The 15,194-nt window shown below is 49.4% G+C and overlaps 1 protein-coding gene across 1 annotated transcript in view; it reads left to right on the top strand.

The window, feature by feature from the left end:
- The window catches only part of Ppp1r16b (protein phosphatase 1 regulatory subunit 16B), an 87,508-nt gene extending 75,789 nt beyond the window's left edge, over window positions 1-11,719 (top strand). The window contains exons 5-11 of the mRNA XM_050151276.1: window positions 548-651; window positions 2,422-2,546; window positions 5,331-5,456; window positions 5,914-5,989; window positions 7,375-7,504; window positions 7,595-7,763; window positions 10,904-11,719. Of these exons, the coding sequence (XP_050007233.1) occupies window positions 548-651; window positions 2,422-2,546; window positions 5,331-5,456; window positions 5,914-5,989; window positions 7,375-7,504; window positions 7,595-7,763; window positions 10,904-11,413 (1,240 nt within the window). The 3' untranslated portion in view covers window positions 11,414-11,719. The remainder of the gene's footprint in view (window positions 1-547; window positions 652-2,421; window positions 2,547-5,330; window positions 5,457-5,913; window positions 5,990-7,374; window positions 7,505-7,594; window positions 7,764-10,903) is intronic.
- Window positions 11,720-15,194: the final 3,475 nt, after the last annotated feature.

Below are 15,194 nucleotides of genomic sequence, written 5' to 3'. Positions count from 1 at the left end.
GCATATTGGTGAAGGCTGTCCTAGGGAGAATGGAGTAAAAAGGGCTGACACAGGAGAGAACTGGGCTTGGATCTTGATCCTGCCATATCCAATCTGTGTGCCTGAGATACATGATTGAGCCTTTCTGAGTCATTGTCTCCTCTTGAGTGAGCTGAGGCCCCCAGTAGTACCCCTTGGGGGAGACTCCTTAAGGCAGTGTGTGCAAAGGACTTACATCTAGCCTGGCTTCAAGCAGGTAGCAGGTGAGATGTCCTGTTTACATCCTTTTTATTATTGCCATTGGAGAGGGCTTTGACACCTGCCTGGAAGCGTCCATCCGCTGATGGAGCTCATCTGAGACCTTGGTCCCTTCCTGATGGGACCCTGAGATGCGGAAACACTGCATTCCTAGGATATGGTGGGAAAGGAAGGGCATTGCTTAGCTGGGATGCACCTAGGTGGGGTCATGTCTGCTGGAGGAGGCTGTGAATGGTTAGCCAGATGATGGAGGCAGCTAGACCGGCCCAGACACACCTTCTTGGCTCTCACTCTGACCCTCTCTCTGCAGTGGGGCTGACTTGCTTGCTGTCAACTCTGATGGGAACATGCCATATGACCTCTGCGAGGATGAACCCACCCTGGATGTCATCGAGACCTGCATGGCATACCAAGGCAAGGAGGAGCAGCATGTTACACCATGGGCACAGTGCAGCGAACATGGTTTCAGTGGATGGGAATGGCTGGCTTTGTACCTGCCAGCCTCGTGCTTAGCTCCCAATAACTGGGACAGGTCCTTGTTATTATTGTCATCCGTCTGATTAAAAGATAGGGACATGAAAGGGCCTTGGAACACATGCCGTGTAGAGGGAGATATTGTTCTCCCTGTCACCCACACACGCAGGCGGCCTCAGCTGGCCTCCTCTTCTGTTTGTCAGCTGTGACAATCCAGTTCAGTCAACACTCACCATAAAGATGTGTCCCCATTTGGGAACATGGTAAGAAGTCAAGAACATTTGCGGGTGCTGCTCGGTGCCAGGCACCAAGCTGGCTGCCAGGGGCCCAGATAAACAACATGTGGGCTGTTCTCGGCTCGCAGTGAGCTTCATAGGGAAGCACGTGTAACAGCGAGAGACACCTGCCAGTCCCAGCTCCCTCCATGCATCCCTGCAGGGCACTCACTAGTAAAAGGGGTCTTAAATCCAGACATGTAGCTGCAGCCAAAGGTCCTGCCACCCAAGGTCCTGTGAGGTCCGCACCTCTTTTCTCCCCAGATCTCTGTGGCCCCTGTTGACTGGGTTGCTGTATTTCCTGGTACCTGCATTTCCCCACTAATTTCCTATAGAAAGTTTTTAATAATTTTTATGCCAAACTACCTGAAACTAAAGACTCCCCAGTGGAGTTATAAAGTTGCCAGAGTATGAAGGATGCCACCTGGGTCATCTTTCAATATAGCTGCCAAAATATTTTAAAATGTGCTGCATAGAAGCCACGAATTCTTTTGATGATCAGATGTTGGGGTATGAAATTACCCCGATTTTCTCTTGGCCATAGGCTTATAGGCACAGATAATTAGTCTGATGGTGGGAAGTACTAACTTAGGTGAAGTCAAAGTAAGAATGTAACCTTTTCTTTTCTCCCTTCAAGTTTGCAGATTGCCCCGAATTGTACCCAAGGATATTTGATTCCATGGGTTTGTTTTTGTTTTTGTTTTTAATGGGACATTGTGGTCTCTTCTTTAATCAGTAGCTACCAGTGACAGGCACAATTTTGTTAGCCAGAGATATATATGGGCTGTAACATACTTTTCTGGAACTGGAATGGCTCGTGTGCCTGTAATAGTAGCATATGGGAGGCTCAGGCAGGAGAATTGTCACAAGTCTGAGTCCAGCCTGCCCTACAAAGTGAGACTCTGTCTCAGAAAACAAAATACAAAAGTCTTTCTGAGCCCTTCTATCTCTTACTCAAGTCTCTATTTGAAAGTAATATATTCACTGATTTAGATATTCTCACAACAACAAAAAAAATGTCTTAACTGTTGCATTCGGTACTGAAAACACAATAGTATACAAGAGAAAGGAAACCAACAGACCCTGGTCAGAAAGGGTGGCCAGTGGGTAATAGTTGGGGAGGTGACGTAGATCAGCACCCAAAGAATGAGGCAGAGTAGCAATTGGGGCAGCAGGAGGTGAGCAGGCAGGTGCTCCAGCCTAGCAGGGAGGACAGCAAGCAGAAATTGAGTGATGTCAATAAGAAGCCTTCTAGGTACCAGGAAGGAGCAGCCCTTGTCCTGTGAGGTAACCCGTGGTGTTTGTGTTCAACAGGCCTGGGACAATGATCTTTGCACTGGGTGACTGGCAGACTTTGGGGAGCAGAAGCCGTGTCTTCCCTGTCTGCTTGGGACCCAGACCAGATGCTGTTGAGTAATCTTTCACACCCCTGCAGGAATCACCCAGGAGAAAATCAACGAGATGCGGGCAGCTCCTGAGCAGAAGATGATAGCAGACATTCACTGTATGATTGCCGCCGGCCAGGACCTTGACTGGATAGATGCCCAGGGGGCCACGCTGGTGAGGAGATAGGTCAGGCTTGTGTGGGTGGGGGACAGGTACCAGAACCAAGACCCACTGGGGCTGACTGAGTTGGGTCTGGTTCATGGTAATGGTGAAAGCCTATACACTTGTGTCCTTGGGCTTCCTCTAGACCCCCTGCCGCTCCCCGAATATAGACCCTGGCCATTCTCACCTGGGGCTGGGAGTCAGGAGCTCTGGGACTGGGCTCTGATGCCCATCTGCCCTGTCTCCATGGCAGCACCTACACTCTCCTCAAAGACTGCCCTTCACCTGCTCACCCACACAGTCTTGCTTTGTATCATCCAGTCCCTGCCTGCTATGCCCTTGAAAACCACAGCCTTCCTCATTCAGCTCTCCCTGAGGTTACTGTAACAGATTTTATCCATCACTCCATCCATCCATCCATCGATTTGTCCATCTTTCTGCCCATTTATCCACTGTCTGTCCATCCAGTTAACACATAGTTATTGTGTTAACATTAACTGGCATTGAGCACAGTCTGAAAACTCATTTTTTATTTACTGATAGTAATCGCCTCCCTATCTCTGTGTCTCTTCATGGACGCTATGCAAATGCTATACTTCTGAGATATATTCTCAGGCCTTATTTATTTATCTTTGAGACAGGGTCTTGCTCTACAGTTCAAACTGACATTGAGCTCACAATCCTGCCTCTACCTCCCAAGTGATGGGACTCCAGGCAAGTGCCACCATGCTGGCTCTGACAACCCTCCTCCTCCTCCCCGTATGAATTATGCTTTTTATTCCCTGGTTACGAACCTCCTGTGACCCTGCACTCTGAGGGATCTGGCTAGCCAGCGAGGTTTCATTTTCCACAGCTGACAAGCCTCAGACTTATAAAACCCATGATTCTGCTAATCTGCGTGTGCTACTTACTCACACCATACCCTAGGTTTATTCCAAAAAGTTAAAGAAGCAAAGAAAACTTGCCCTTATCAGACCTCAGAGCAACCTCCTCATGGAGGAAACACGTGACCAAACAAGTGACCGCCAGGGTCCCATTTAAACCTGAGCTGTGACTTATCTGTCCCAGTGACTCTCATCACGGATCCCAAACCCTTTCCATCCTCTGCATCATTCCCAGTCAGTCTTCAGCCTGCTCTAGAGATTGTCACGTCTGTCCCCATCTGTGGTTGAACAGGAGTTTTTCTTTGCCTCACTTCCTTCTCTTCTTCACTCATTCTTTTCTTTTTCTCTCTTTTTAAAACTTATTGTGCATACAAAGTTCCACTGGCATATGTGCCTACATGCTAGAAGAGGGCACCAGATCTCAGTATAGATGGCTGTGAGCTGCCATGTGGTTGTTGGGACTTCAACTCAGGACCTCTGGAAAGAGCAGCCAGTGCTCGTAACCTCTGAGCCATCTCTCCAGCCCCCTCCTTCCCTCACTCTCATGACATACCTTGCGGTCATGCTCTCCACCCAGCACTAAGCACTTCCTTTTCTGGGTGACTGGACAAGTGGAACAACTGAGGCCTGCGTAGGGGCAGCCGTGACAGGCAGCCTTGATGGTGTTGAGAAGAGTTAGGGCCTCAGCCTCAGCGGTGGCTCATGCCGGCAATCCCAGCACTTGCCGCAGGAGGACTGTTACAAGTTGAGGCTGTCTTGGGCTACGGAATGAGACCCTTTCTCATTAGCTAACTAAATAAGTAAACAAACTAGTTGGGACCTCAACAAGCACAGCATGAGTCTTCCCATGATGGGTGTCAGTTACCTGCCACTGAGAAACAACCGACCCTCCAGGGCAATCTTTACAGTAAACACAGCATTTCTATGCAGCAGGGAATTAGGAATTGCTTAGCTGGGCGACTCTGACTTGGCATTTCCCCTGAGTTTGACCAGAGTTGCAGTCACATCTGAAGTGGGTCTCCGTCCCATGGTTCCCTTGCATGGCTGATGTTAGTATTGGCAGTTAGCAGAAGGCCTCAGTTTCTTGCCTTTTTTTTTTTTTTTTTGAGGGGTGGCAGCGTTTTGAGACATGGTTTCTTTGTGCATCCTTAGCTGTCCTGGAACTCACTCTATAGTCCAGACTGGCCTCGAACTCACAGAGATCCACCTGCCTCTGCCTCCCGAATACTGAGTTTAAAGGTGTGTGTAACCACGCCCGGCTTGTTTCTTGCTTTCTTACTTCTCTTTGGGGTTCCATGAGATGGCTACTTCCTCCCTGATGGATCCAAGAGAGCATAAAGTAGAAGCAGCAATGCCTTTCATGCCCTCATAATCATAATCATAATCATAATCATACCCTGCCCCTTGGTATTGTCCTCTTGGTTAGAAGTGAGCCAATCGAGGTGGTCTACGTTCAAATACAGAGTAATCAGATCCCACGTTTTAAAAGATGTGTCAAAGACTAGGTAGGTATATTTTCAGATTACTGCATCGAACCTCTGAGACTCCTTCTCCAGGGTTCAGGTGAAGAGCTCCTCTCTGCCTCCCCTTGTCCTTCTCTATTTCACACTTAGTAATCCCCTGCAACCTTCCTGGCTGGTGTCACAACCTCATTCTGTTCCATTCTCTGGCCCTGAGGATGCTCTGAGGCTTGGGGGTGAGAAAGGACACCTGCCTCCAAATGTGGAGCCATTCCCTTTAGGAATGCTCATTTCTTTTGGGAGGAAGGCCCTGGAACTGGCTCTTTCGCTCTTTCGACCAGGCTGGCCTTGAACTCACAGAGATCCGCCTGTCTCTGCCTCCTGAGTGCTGGGATTAAAGGTGTATGCCACCATCGCCCAGCAGAACCGCTCACTTCTTTCCTTTCCTCCAGCTACATATAGCTGGGGCCAATGGATACCTACGGGCAGCTGAACTTCTCCTGGACCACGGAGTGCGTGTGGATGTGAAGGACTGGGATGGTTGGGAGCCTCTGCATGCAGCAGCCTTCTGGGGACAGGTACTTCCCACCCCATGTAGAGTCCTTTGGGCTGGCAAATGACCCACTTAAGGCACTGGCTACAGTGAGTATGGGAGATGAGAAGACTCAGGGAGGTTGCAAACACTAAGATTTTCCCAATAGAAAATTCTCTTGATTTCTGCTTTGCATGGTTTCTGTAGAATGTGTTTTCCTAAATGTGATTGCAGCCTGTGCAGCCACCCATAGACACCCAACAGTTGTGGAATTGTAATTGATTCCTCCTCCTCCTGCTTCTCCTTCTTGTAGTAACCCAGGCATGCTGGGAGGAGGTGCCAAGTTCATCAAATTTGACAGGGCTCTCTCATGGCTACAGCATGCAGCAACTTTCCTCCACCATCCTTTGGATCACATTCTAAGAGATCTTGGGTACTTTCTCCAGCTTCTGGGCTTCTTGAATCATGGGTATGGGGAACATGAACTTCTTCCTGTGTTGCAGATGCCAATGGCAGAGCTGTTAGTGTCCCATGGAGCTAGTCTCAGTGCCAGGACATCCATGGATGAGATGCCAATAGGTAAGACAACTTCATACTTTGTATGTACATACTTACCAGCTTTTTGATGCTGAGTAGACATTGAACACATGGATGCATACTAAAAGTAGGCAAGTAGATGACAGAGATAGACAGATAGGTAGACAGACAGACAGACAGATAGATGGATGGATAGAGGATCAATGGGTGAATGGATGAGTAGGGTAGACAGGTAATGTGATGCAGGATATGATGATGAATGGATAGATAAGTAGATGGGTGGGCTGAGGATGATTAACCTATGGACCAGGTTATCCAGAAGATGGACAAGTTGATAGATTCAGTATGAATGGCTGGTGGGGTCAGGGGGAGTTCTCAGCATCATCGCTTCATTTCCTGCTTGAGGACTCTGCTTGTTTCTCTCAACGCTCACATCAGGGAGACTTTATGACTCTCCCAGAGACCATCAAGGGTATGTGTCCTGGTTTCCTTTCTGTTGCTGTGATAAAACACTGACCAAAAGCAACTTGGGAAGGAATGGGTTTATTTGACTTACACTTCCACATCATAGTCCTTCATTGAGGAAACTCAAAGCAGGTACTGAAGGAGAAGCCATGGAGGGATGCTGCTTACTGGCTTGCTCCCTCTGCTTTGCTATTCAATCCAGGCTCACATGCCCGGGTGGCACAACCAACAGTGGGCTGACCCTGTAGTCGGAGGCTGCTTGTTCATTCCCGGCTGCCCAGAACCAAAATAATCACATATAAATATGTATTAATTGCAATACTGTTTGGTCAATAGCTTAAGCATATTTCTAGATAACTCTCACATCCTAAACTAACCCATCTCCATTAATCTGTGCATCACCATGAACTTGTGGCCTACCAGCAAAGTTTCAGCAGGTGGAGGCATCTGTCTCCTCTGGTGGCTATATGGCTTCTCTATGACTCCGCCTACTCTCTCTATTTTTTTCAGCCTGGCTCTACTCTGTTAAGCCTTGGCCAAAAGCAGCTTCTTTATTAACCAATGGCAATAAAACACATTCCCAGCATACATCACCTCCCACATCATGGCCTCTCCCAGATCAATCAAGAAAATGTTCCCACAGACTTGCTCACACGACAGTCTGATGGAGGCAAGCCCTCAGTTGAGATTCCCTCTTCCCAAATATGCCTAAGTCTGTATCAAGTTGACAATGCCTTACCAGCACGGTATGAGTTCCTCAGTCTTCTTAGCTGGGAACTTCAGGAGTTCAGAGGCCTGGGTCTCCCATTCCCACCCTCTTCTGAGGAAATAAGCAGGGGCTCCTTTCTCCCCTCCCTCTGTGCCCCAGAAGGTTCTCAGAGTTTTCGGTATGTTTTCATGGTGGTTTCTGTGGTATGGAGCCCCTACCTTGCCTTCTGCAACTGACCCTTGTACTCCTTCAGACCTGTGTGAGGAGGAGGAGTTCAAGGTCCTGCTGTTGGAGCTTAAACACAAGCATGACGTCATCATGAAGTCCCAGCTGAGGCACAAGTCATCCCTGAGCCGCAGGACGTCCAGTGCAGGCAGCCGTGGGTGAGTGGTACGGTGCAATTGGGGGCCCCTGCACCTGCCTGCCTGTGGCTCCTGGCCACAGCTTCCCAGCACCTCCTCTGTCCCCCTCAGGAAGGTGGTGCGTCGAGCCAGCCTGTCAGACAGAACGAACCTGTACCGGAAAGAGTATGAGGGAGAGGCCATCCTGTGGCAGCAGCGGAGTGCAGCAGAGGACCAGCGTACCTCCACCTACAACGGAGACATCAGGGAGACCAGGACAGACCAGGAGAACAAGGACCCGGTAAGGGACCTCCTGCCTTCCTTCAGTGTTGGCCACTGCCTTGTGAAGAGTACAGGACCCAGCCTGGTCCTACCTACCTCCTCATCTGAGGAAATAGCTGAGTGGCACCCTTAAACAGCTGGCTCCTGTTTGAGGGTGGTGGCTGATATTGTTAAGGAGGTGACCCTTGGGTGTATTTGGCAGGGACAGAGTGACTGCCGTAGGTCTGCTTGTTCCCCCACTAGGTCTGATCCCGAATCTCCCACAAGAGAGGCTCAGCATGACAATTGCCCTAGGAGCTAAGGGCTAAGACCTTCTCTTGCAGGGGCATAAGGTTTGAGAATGGTATTTACCAAGATGCCATCTGGTTGAAGGGGGTATTCTGAAAACTGTAGCGGGACTGTGGGATAGTCTCTTAGAAGCTGCTCCAGCAGCAGCTAGTGGCCCTGTGTTCTAGGCACTCTCAGAAAATGGGGTATAGTCTTCTTCATCTCTGGTACCAGAGGGCACACTGGGGACTTTTGATGGTGGACACTGGGGCTGGAGATATAACTCAGCGGTTAAGAGCACTGGCTGTTCTCAGAGGTCCTGAGCTCAGTTCCCAGCAACCACATGGTGGCTCACAAACATCTATAATGAGATCTGGTGCCCTCTTTTGGCCTGCAGGAATACATGCAGGCAGAACACTGTATACATAATAAATAAACACATAGTTAAAAAAAAAAAGATGGCAGATACTCAGGAGTCTGAAGTTCAGAAGTCTAAAATGAAGATGTTGACAGGGTTTCTTCTCTTGGTGCTTCTGAAGGAGAGGTCTGTGCTGAGGCCTCCTCCCAGCTTCTAGTGGCTTGGGTGTCCCTTCACCTTTAGTGTGACTTTGATCTTCACCTCTGTCTTCACAAGCCTTCTTCCTTGTGTATGTGTACACCTCCACTTTTTAAATTTAAAACATATTTTTGTTTATATGGTGTATTTACAGGTGTGGGCACACACATGTGAGTGTACACGCATGTGCAGGCCAGAGGCCAATGTCGGGATATCCATCAGTCACTTACCACCATTTCTTGTGAGACAGGTTCTCTTACTGAACCTGATGCTCACCGATTAGCTAGACCAGCTGGCCAATGAGCTCCAGAGGGCCACCGGTGTCTGCCCACTCTGCATCAGCGTTGCAGACATGAATGACCACTCTCAAAGTTTTTAGTGGATGCTGGGAGTCCAAACTCAGGTCTTAATTCTTATCAACCAAGCCATTTTTCTGACCCCTTTGTTCTCTTATAAGGGCCCTAGTCATTAGATGAGGGCCCATCCCAATCTAATAGACTCTCATAGTTATTTTTGAGTCAAATAATTTTATTGCTTGCATTAAAGAGGTCTTCAGTGACCTCTGCTCTGACTCTATTCAGTAGTCTCTAACCACAACGTAACTACCTAACTGTAGCCATCCACTCCACAGGACTTCACATCTGGGTGGGTTTTGCGCAGGCTTGCCCATTCCTACAGTTTCTTCCTGTCACCAACACTAATTAGGTTGGTTTGGTGCTCAGCACAAGAGCCTCTCCGTGCTTACGTATGTAAGTTCTTCACAGACGGTGTAAGCACATAAAGACGGCCTGGGCGCTTGTCCAAGGCTTTGGCAGCTTCCTGAATTTCTCAGGTTGGGCCATCGTGGATAAGAGCAGTCTCTGGCACCCTTAGTACAGATATCTATTACACTTCCAGCCAGGATCATCTTCCCCGGCCGTGGTGATGGGGCAGGGGTGAAGCTGAATCTTGGATTCACCAAGCATCAGCAGTAGCAGGGAAAGAGCCCTCATCTTGATTTAATGACAGTTACAAAGAGAATCAATGGATGCAGACACTGGATACATATTTTTTCTCCCTCTTGATAATAGACTTTGAGATTTGAAGCAGTTTTATATTTATAGAAAAATAAGTGGAGTGTTTGGGGAGATGGCTCAGCCAGTAAAGTGTTTGCCATGCAAAATGAGGACATGAGTGTGGGTCTCCAGCACACACACTGGAAAAAAAAGCCAACCAGGGGTGGTGGCGCACACTCTTGATTCCAGAACCCAGGAGGCAGAGGCAGAGAGGCAGAGAGGCAGAGAGGCAGAGAGGCAGAGGGGCAGAGGGGCAGAGGGATCTCTGTGACTACAAGGCCAGCCTGGTCTATAAACTGAACTACAGGATAGCCAGAACTACATGGTGGGACTCTGTCTTTAAAAAAAAAAAAAGTTGGGTATATAATCCTAGTGCCTAGGGAGATGGAGACAGGAGGACCCCTGGGACTCTCTGGTCAATCATTCTAGCTGAATTGGCAAGCTTCAGGTTCAGGGAGAGACCTCTGTCTCAACACACACACACACACACACACACACACACTCATACTTGTACACACACTCACACAAAACTAACTAGTTAGAAAACTGCCCTTAGGTTCTATTTCATTACTGTCTTGCATTTGTGTACTGCCTGTGCTGTCCCTGATGAGCCAGTACTGATGCACACGTCACACCTGACTTTGTTCTGTGTTGCACCGTCTGTGGACGCCATTTTTACATGTCATGCAACATGCTTTCACTGTCCCAGAAGACCCCCAGTGTTCCACTAATTAGGTTCTCACTTCAGTCGTGTAGTTGTAATTGTCTAATCTGTAGTTTTTTTTAAAGTAACATTGCTTGCAGGTGTTGCTTGGTGTTCATGGTGGGGGTACAGAAGACACAGAGAGGTTAGTCTCCCTGTGACCAGTGTCCCTTGATCTCAGCTTCTCATACAAGCGGAGAGGACACCTTTGACTCTGTGCTTCTGCAGCCCACAGCTTGCAGCATCCTTACCAATTGTAGTTCTTACAGAACATCTTTCCAGTTGTTCTAGCAAAAGTCTCTAAGTTGAATTTCACGGATGCCCTGTCTATTAACTCATTCCAGGACATTTGCAATAAAATATGTTCATTAGATTCAGCCCTGGGGTTGGGGTGGGCTTTGGTCTGCTCTGCCATAACTCAGGCCCAGATGCCCCAAAACTACATAGAGGTAGAGAAACATATGCAGGATGGGTTTCAGCACTCAAGTCCCTCAGCAGAGGTGCAGGTGACTGGTGGGTGCAGGTTCTCTAGCTGGGGGGTGATACTGACATTGTCCTCTCTCCCTCCCCCCCTCCAGAACCCCAGGCTGGAGAAGCCAGTGCTACTCTCAGAATTCTCTACCAAGATTTCCCGGGGAGAACTGGATGGGCCTGTGGAGAACGGCCTCCGGGCTCCTGTCAGCACCTACCAGTACGCACTGGCCAATGGGGACATATGGAAGATGCACGAGATGCCTGATTACAGCATGGCCTATGGCAACCCCGGTGTGGCTGATGTCCCCCCACCCTGGAGCAGCTTCAAGGAGCAGAGCCCCCAAACGCTCCTGGAGCTGAAGAGGCAGCGGGCCGCAGCCAAGCTGCTCAGCCATCCTTTCTTAAGTACCCACCTGGGCAGCAGTGTGGCCAGGTCAGGGGAGAGTAGCAGTGAAGGCAAGGCCCCCTTGATCGGAGGCAGAACTTCCCCCTACAGCAGCAACGGGACCTCGGTGTATTACACGGTGACCAGCGGAGATCCCCCGCTCTTGAAATTCAAGGCCCCCATGGAGGAGATGGAGGAGAAAGTCCATGGCTGTTGCCGGATCTCCTAGTGTCTGGGAGCTAGAGGAGAGAGCTGCCTCGGAGATGTGCCCTTGGAATCCACACCAGCCCTGGCTGGGGAGGTGTCAGAGGGCAGCCAGGGAGAGGTGGGAGCTGCTTTTCAGAGGAATGCTGACCTCACCTCATGCCCAGCTGCCCATAGCATCCCTTTTCCCCTCCGTGCTGCTTTCCCGCCTCAATGCCTGCATCTGAAGCATAGCGGCCCCAGCTCACTCTGATTCAGGGAGGCTGAGCTTGGGATCTCAGTTCTGTACTTTATAAAGGCTTCTTGAGACCAGAACTAACACCCACCACCCCCCCCCTCTCTCTCTCTCTCTCTCTCTCTNGCTTCTTGAGACCAGAACTAACACCCACCCCCCCTCTCTCTCTCTCTCTCTCTCTCTCTCTCTCTCTCTCTCTCTCTCTCTCTCTCTCTCTCTCACACACACACACACACACACACACACTTCAGTGTGTGGGAATGTTACACCTGAGCTCTTGGTGGGGCTGAGAATTTGTAGATTATTCCCAGAAGACAAGAAAGTCTTGGCACACCTATTGGCTTCCACGGGGTTCAGACCTGCTCAGTTGAGACCCACGGTTCTGCTTAGAGTCACATCAGGTTGGCTGGGCCACCACCCACACCTAGGAGGGACAGGAAGTCTTTCTCTGTTTTCATCGGATCCAGTAATCAATATGGATCATCAGATCAGTGGGTCCAGGCCTGCTCCCAGCAGCCTCACTGAGAGCCACTCTCTTGCGCATGTCAATAGGCTGGTGTCTGACTGTTCAAGGGCCACACTTGAGAACCAGGCCATCTACTCTTAGAAGAAACCAAATCTTGTTTTGGTCTTCTGGGGGAAGCACAGGAGTTGGGTAGGGTGCCACACATTGGTATTTTCCAAACTGCATTTGGTTAAAATCTTCTTTGAGGCTGTAAAATTCCAGGTGGGAGGTAACTGAATTTGCCTTCTCCCGAGACAGAGTCACGGCTGGGTTTTATTGTCTGGTGTTTGAAAAGTGAATTTTATCAGGAGCATCTGTGGGGGCCTCCGAAGGGAAGGATGAGTGCATTGCTGAGGACACCCTGGTTAACACTGATAGGACACAGCACCCCGGCTCTTGTGGTTTCCAGGCTGTTTGGGTCCAGCCCATCTCAGCTAGTCCTTCTCAGTCTGAGTGAGCAGTTGCGGCTTGCCTGTGCACCACCCTCCCGCCTTACACAGCCAAGTGTGCAGAGTGACTGTTGGGCCCACGCCCCTCCACGCTTCGCCTTTTCTGTAATGCTATGTAAGACCTGTTTGCCAATGATCACTTGTTGGCTCCTGCCAGAAGGTCTCAAAGATCCCAGCCCACTTTTGCTGGAGCAGTAATGCCCAAATCTGCAAACGGAGGTGTCCGTGGCCACTGTCCTGTGCTGCGTCCAGGAGAGGGGTAGCATGGCTGGAGTTGACTTGCCTTCCAGCTGTACAGGTTTGCTGCCCTCGTCTTCCTGATGTTGGGGAAGGAAGCCCACACCATTTCACCACCACACTCTCTCACAAACCCACCGAAATTGTGTGCCATACCTTGGGTGCGACACACAGGCTCCACCAAAATCTTCTAATCTTCTGGTGTAACTAACTAGCAAGCTACAAGTTTGTTCCTTGCTCTGTGCTCCTTTTATTTGTCCTTAAACTACCTCCTTAGAGCCCTGAGAAGGTCCCTAAGTCTAGATTCAGATTTAAGGGACAGATACCCATGTTGTAATGGCCCCCCTGTGCCAAAACCTTAGTAGTCAGTCTTGCCATTGGTCTCTGTCCCCACTGTGGCCTTGGGACCTCAGGAGGCTAGAGATGAGTTAGGACCTAACTGGGTCAGGGTAATGCTTTAGCAGGATCAGAGGTGTGGGGAGGGAGCTGGGTGCATAAGGTGGTCACCCCCACCCCGACTCCAGGACAAATGCAATCTGGCATGGTGGGGCGACATGAGACCAGAGTCAGTTTCTTGAATCCCTGGAGCCTTAGCTAGGTTCTGCAGCCCATGGCTGAAAGAGGATGATTAAAACACACACGTGTGGCTTTAAACCAGTATTTGGCTCTGACAGACACTGAGATGCTTCTGAAGTTGACTTTAGCCACAAGGTGGGCAGTGCCGAGGCAGCCAGCCACATACTCTTAGGAGTCAGCTGCCCAGGGTTACGGAGCTCTTTGCTCAGGGGCCAGAGAGTGAAGGCCTTTATTGCCCTCTCTGAGCCATTCAGGCCATTCCTCCTTCATCCCCAGCACTTCTTCCTGCCCTCTGGGCCATTCCTGTCTACTTGAGGGATGGGAAACGTAGCTGCCTCTTCTGTGGGAGCTAGCCTCAAACAGTGTGGACTCATGAGATTTTGTTCATGTTTTCCACCAGGGGCAAACAGACGTTCCCTGTTTGGGCTCCCAGTCCCCAGGGCACTTTCCCTGTGACTCTTTGGAATATTGAGAGTCACGATGAGGAATAACCTCCACTGCATGAGCCAAGGCCACCCACTCACTCACTCATGTAACCTGTTGAGGTGCTGAGACACACCAGACATGGTGGTGGTAGTTTCTGCAGTGGATCAGCCAGGCAGCAAGGACTTGGATCCCTTGTGGACTGTGGGCATCCCCAGACGCATCCATTATTCTGATAAGAGTGCCTGCATCCCAGACCAGTGCCCCTGTGCTTTGCAGATCCTGCAGTTCTAAGTGTGAATCTCTTTAGCTGGGGTGCAACTTTATGACCACACCAAGATAAAATTTGCTACTAAGTGCAAATGCTAGATCTTGGGTTCCAGGCAGACACACCACACCAGTCCATCTAGAGCCTTCAGAGGTAACCTTAAGGCCAGCATCCCTGGAGAACAATATAACGGCAGTCTGAGGTCAGATCCTGGAAGAATTATAAGCCTGCAATTTACTGTCAAACACATCCCTAGCTTTTACAGCCATCTCTTGCTCATTTTTGCTCATAAATCATAGTCTTTTCTCCTACCCAACCAATGCATATTAGAAGTGAGAATACTACTCTTTCCTTTTCATAGCAAACCTTTCCCTGTGTGTCAGCCTCTCTCCCTGGAAAGTGTGGATCCGGGGGCTAGGGGAAGCTTGACAAGGTTGACCAGATGTCCCACTCCCACCAGGAACCTGTGTCTCAGTAGCCATTCTTGGCAAACTGCAGACATATATTTCCAAACTGGTGCCCCGCAGTTCCCTGTGAACTGTGCTACTTGCACCCACCCTATTCTCCCTAAACAATTAGAAATTGGTAGCTATCACCAGATTGTGAGGTTCTGGCCAGTAGCTCATGGAATTGGAATGATTCTTAAGCCCAGGTCTACCGAAGACTTTGGGGATATAATTCTTTATCAAATATTTAGCATTAATGAAGCTTCTCTGCACTATTTGATGAATGTTTAGATGCTTGGAAAGGTTGCCAGAGTGTGGCACCCAGCCGGACATAGTGGCACACACCTTTAATCACAGTACTAGAGAGACAGAGGCAGGCAATGTATTTCCGAATTCAAGACCAGCCTGGTCTGCACAGTGAGTTCCAGGCTCTACAGAGAAGCCCTGTCTCAAAAAATCAATTAAATAAATAAAAGTAAAATACGACTCCCTGGTTGACCTAACACAGTCTAACTTTGTAACAGTGTGAGATTTTTGGCTCTTAGTGTCTGATACTCTTGGATCCTGAGCTTTCTCTCCTACCTGCTCTCCCAAAGCAGGATATCAGAATGCTTTCCAGAGGGACCATCCTTCCATGACATCAGGACTGTCTAAACCCTCACTGTTT

Source organism: Alexandromys fortis, unplaced genomic scaffold, assembly GCF_014885135.2.
Source record: "Alexandromys fortis isolate MF-2015 unplaced genomic scaffold, M_Fortis_MF-2015_v1.1 scaffold_27, whole genome shotgun sequence".
In the NCBI taxonomy this organism is placed as follows: domain Eukaryota; kingdom Metazoa; phylum Chordata; class Mammalia; order Rodentia; family Cricetidae; genus Alexandromys; species Alexandromys fortis.
Note: the sequence above shows the minus strand (reverse complement) of the source record. Positions and strands in the feature narration are given on the sequence as shown.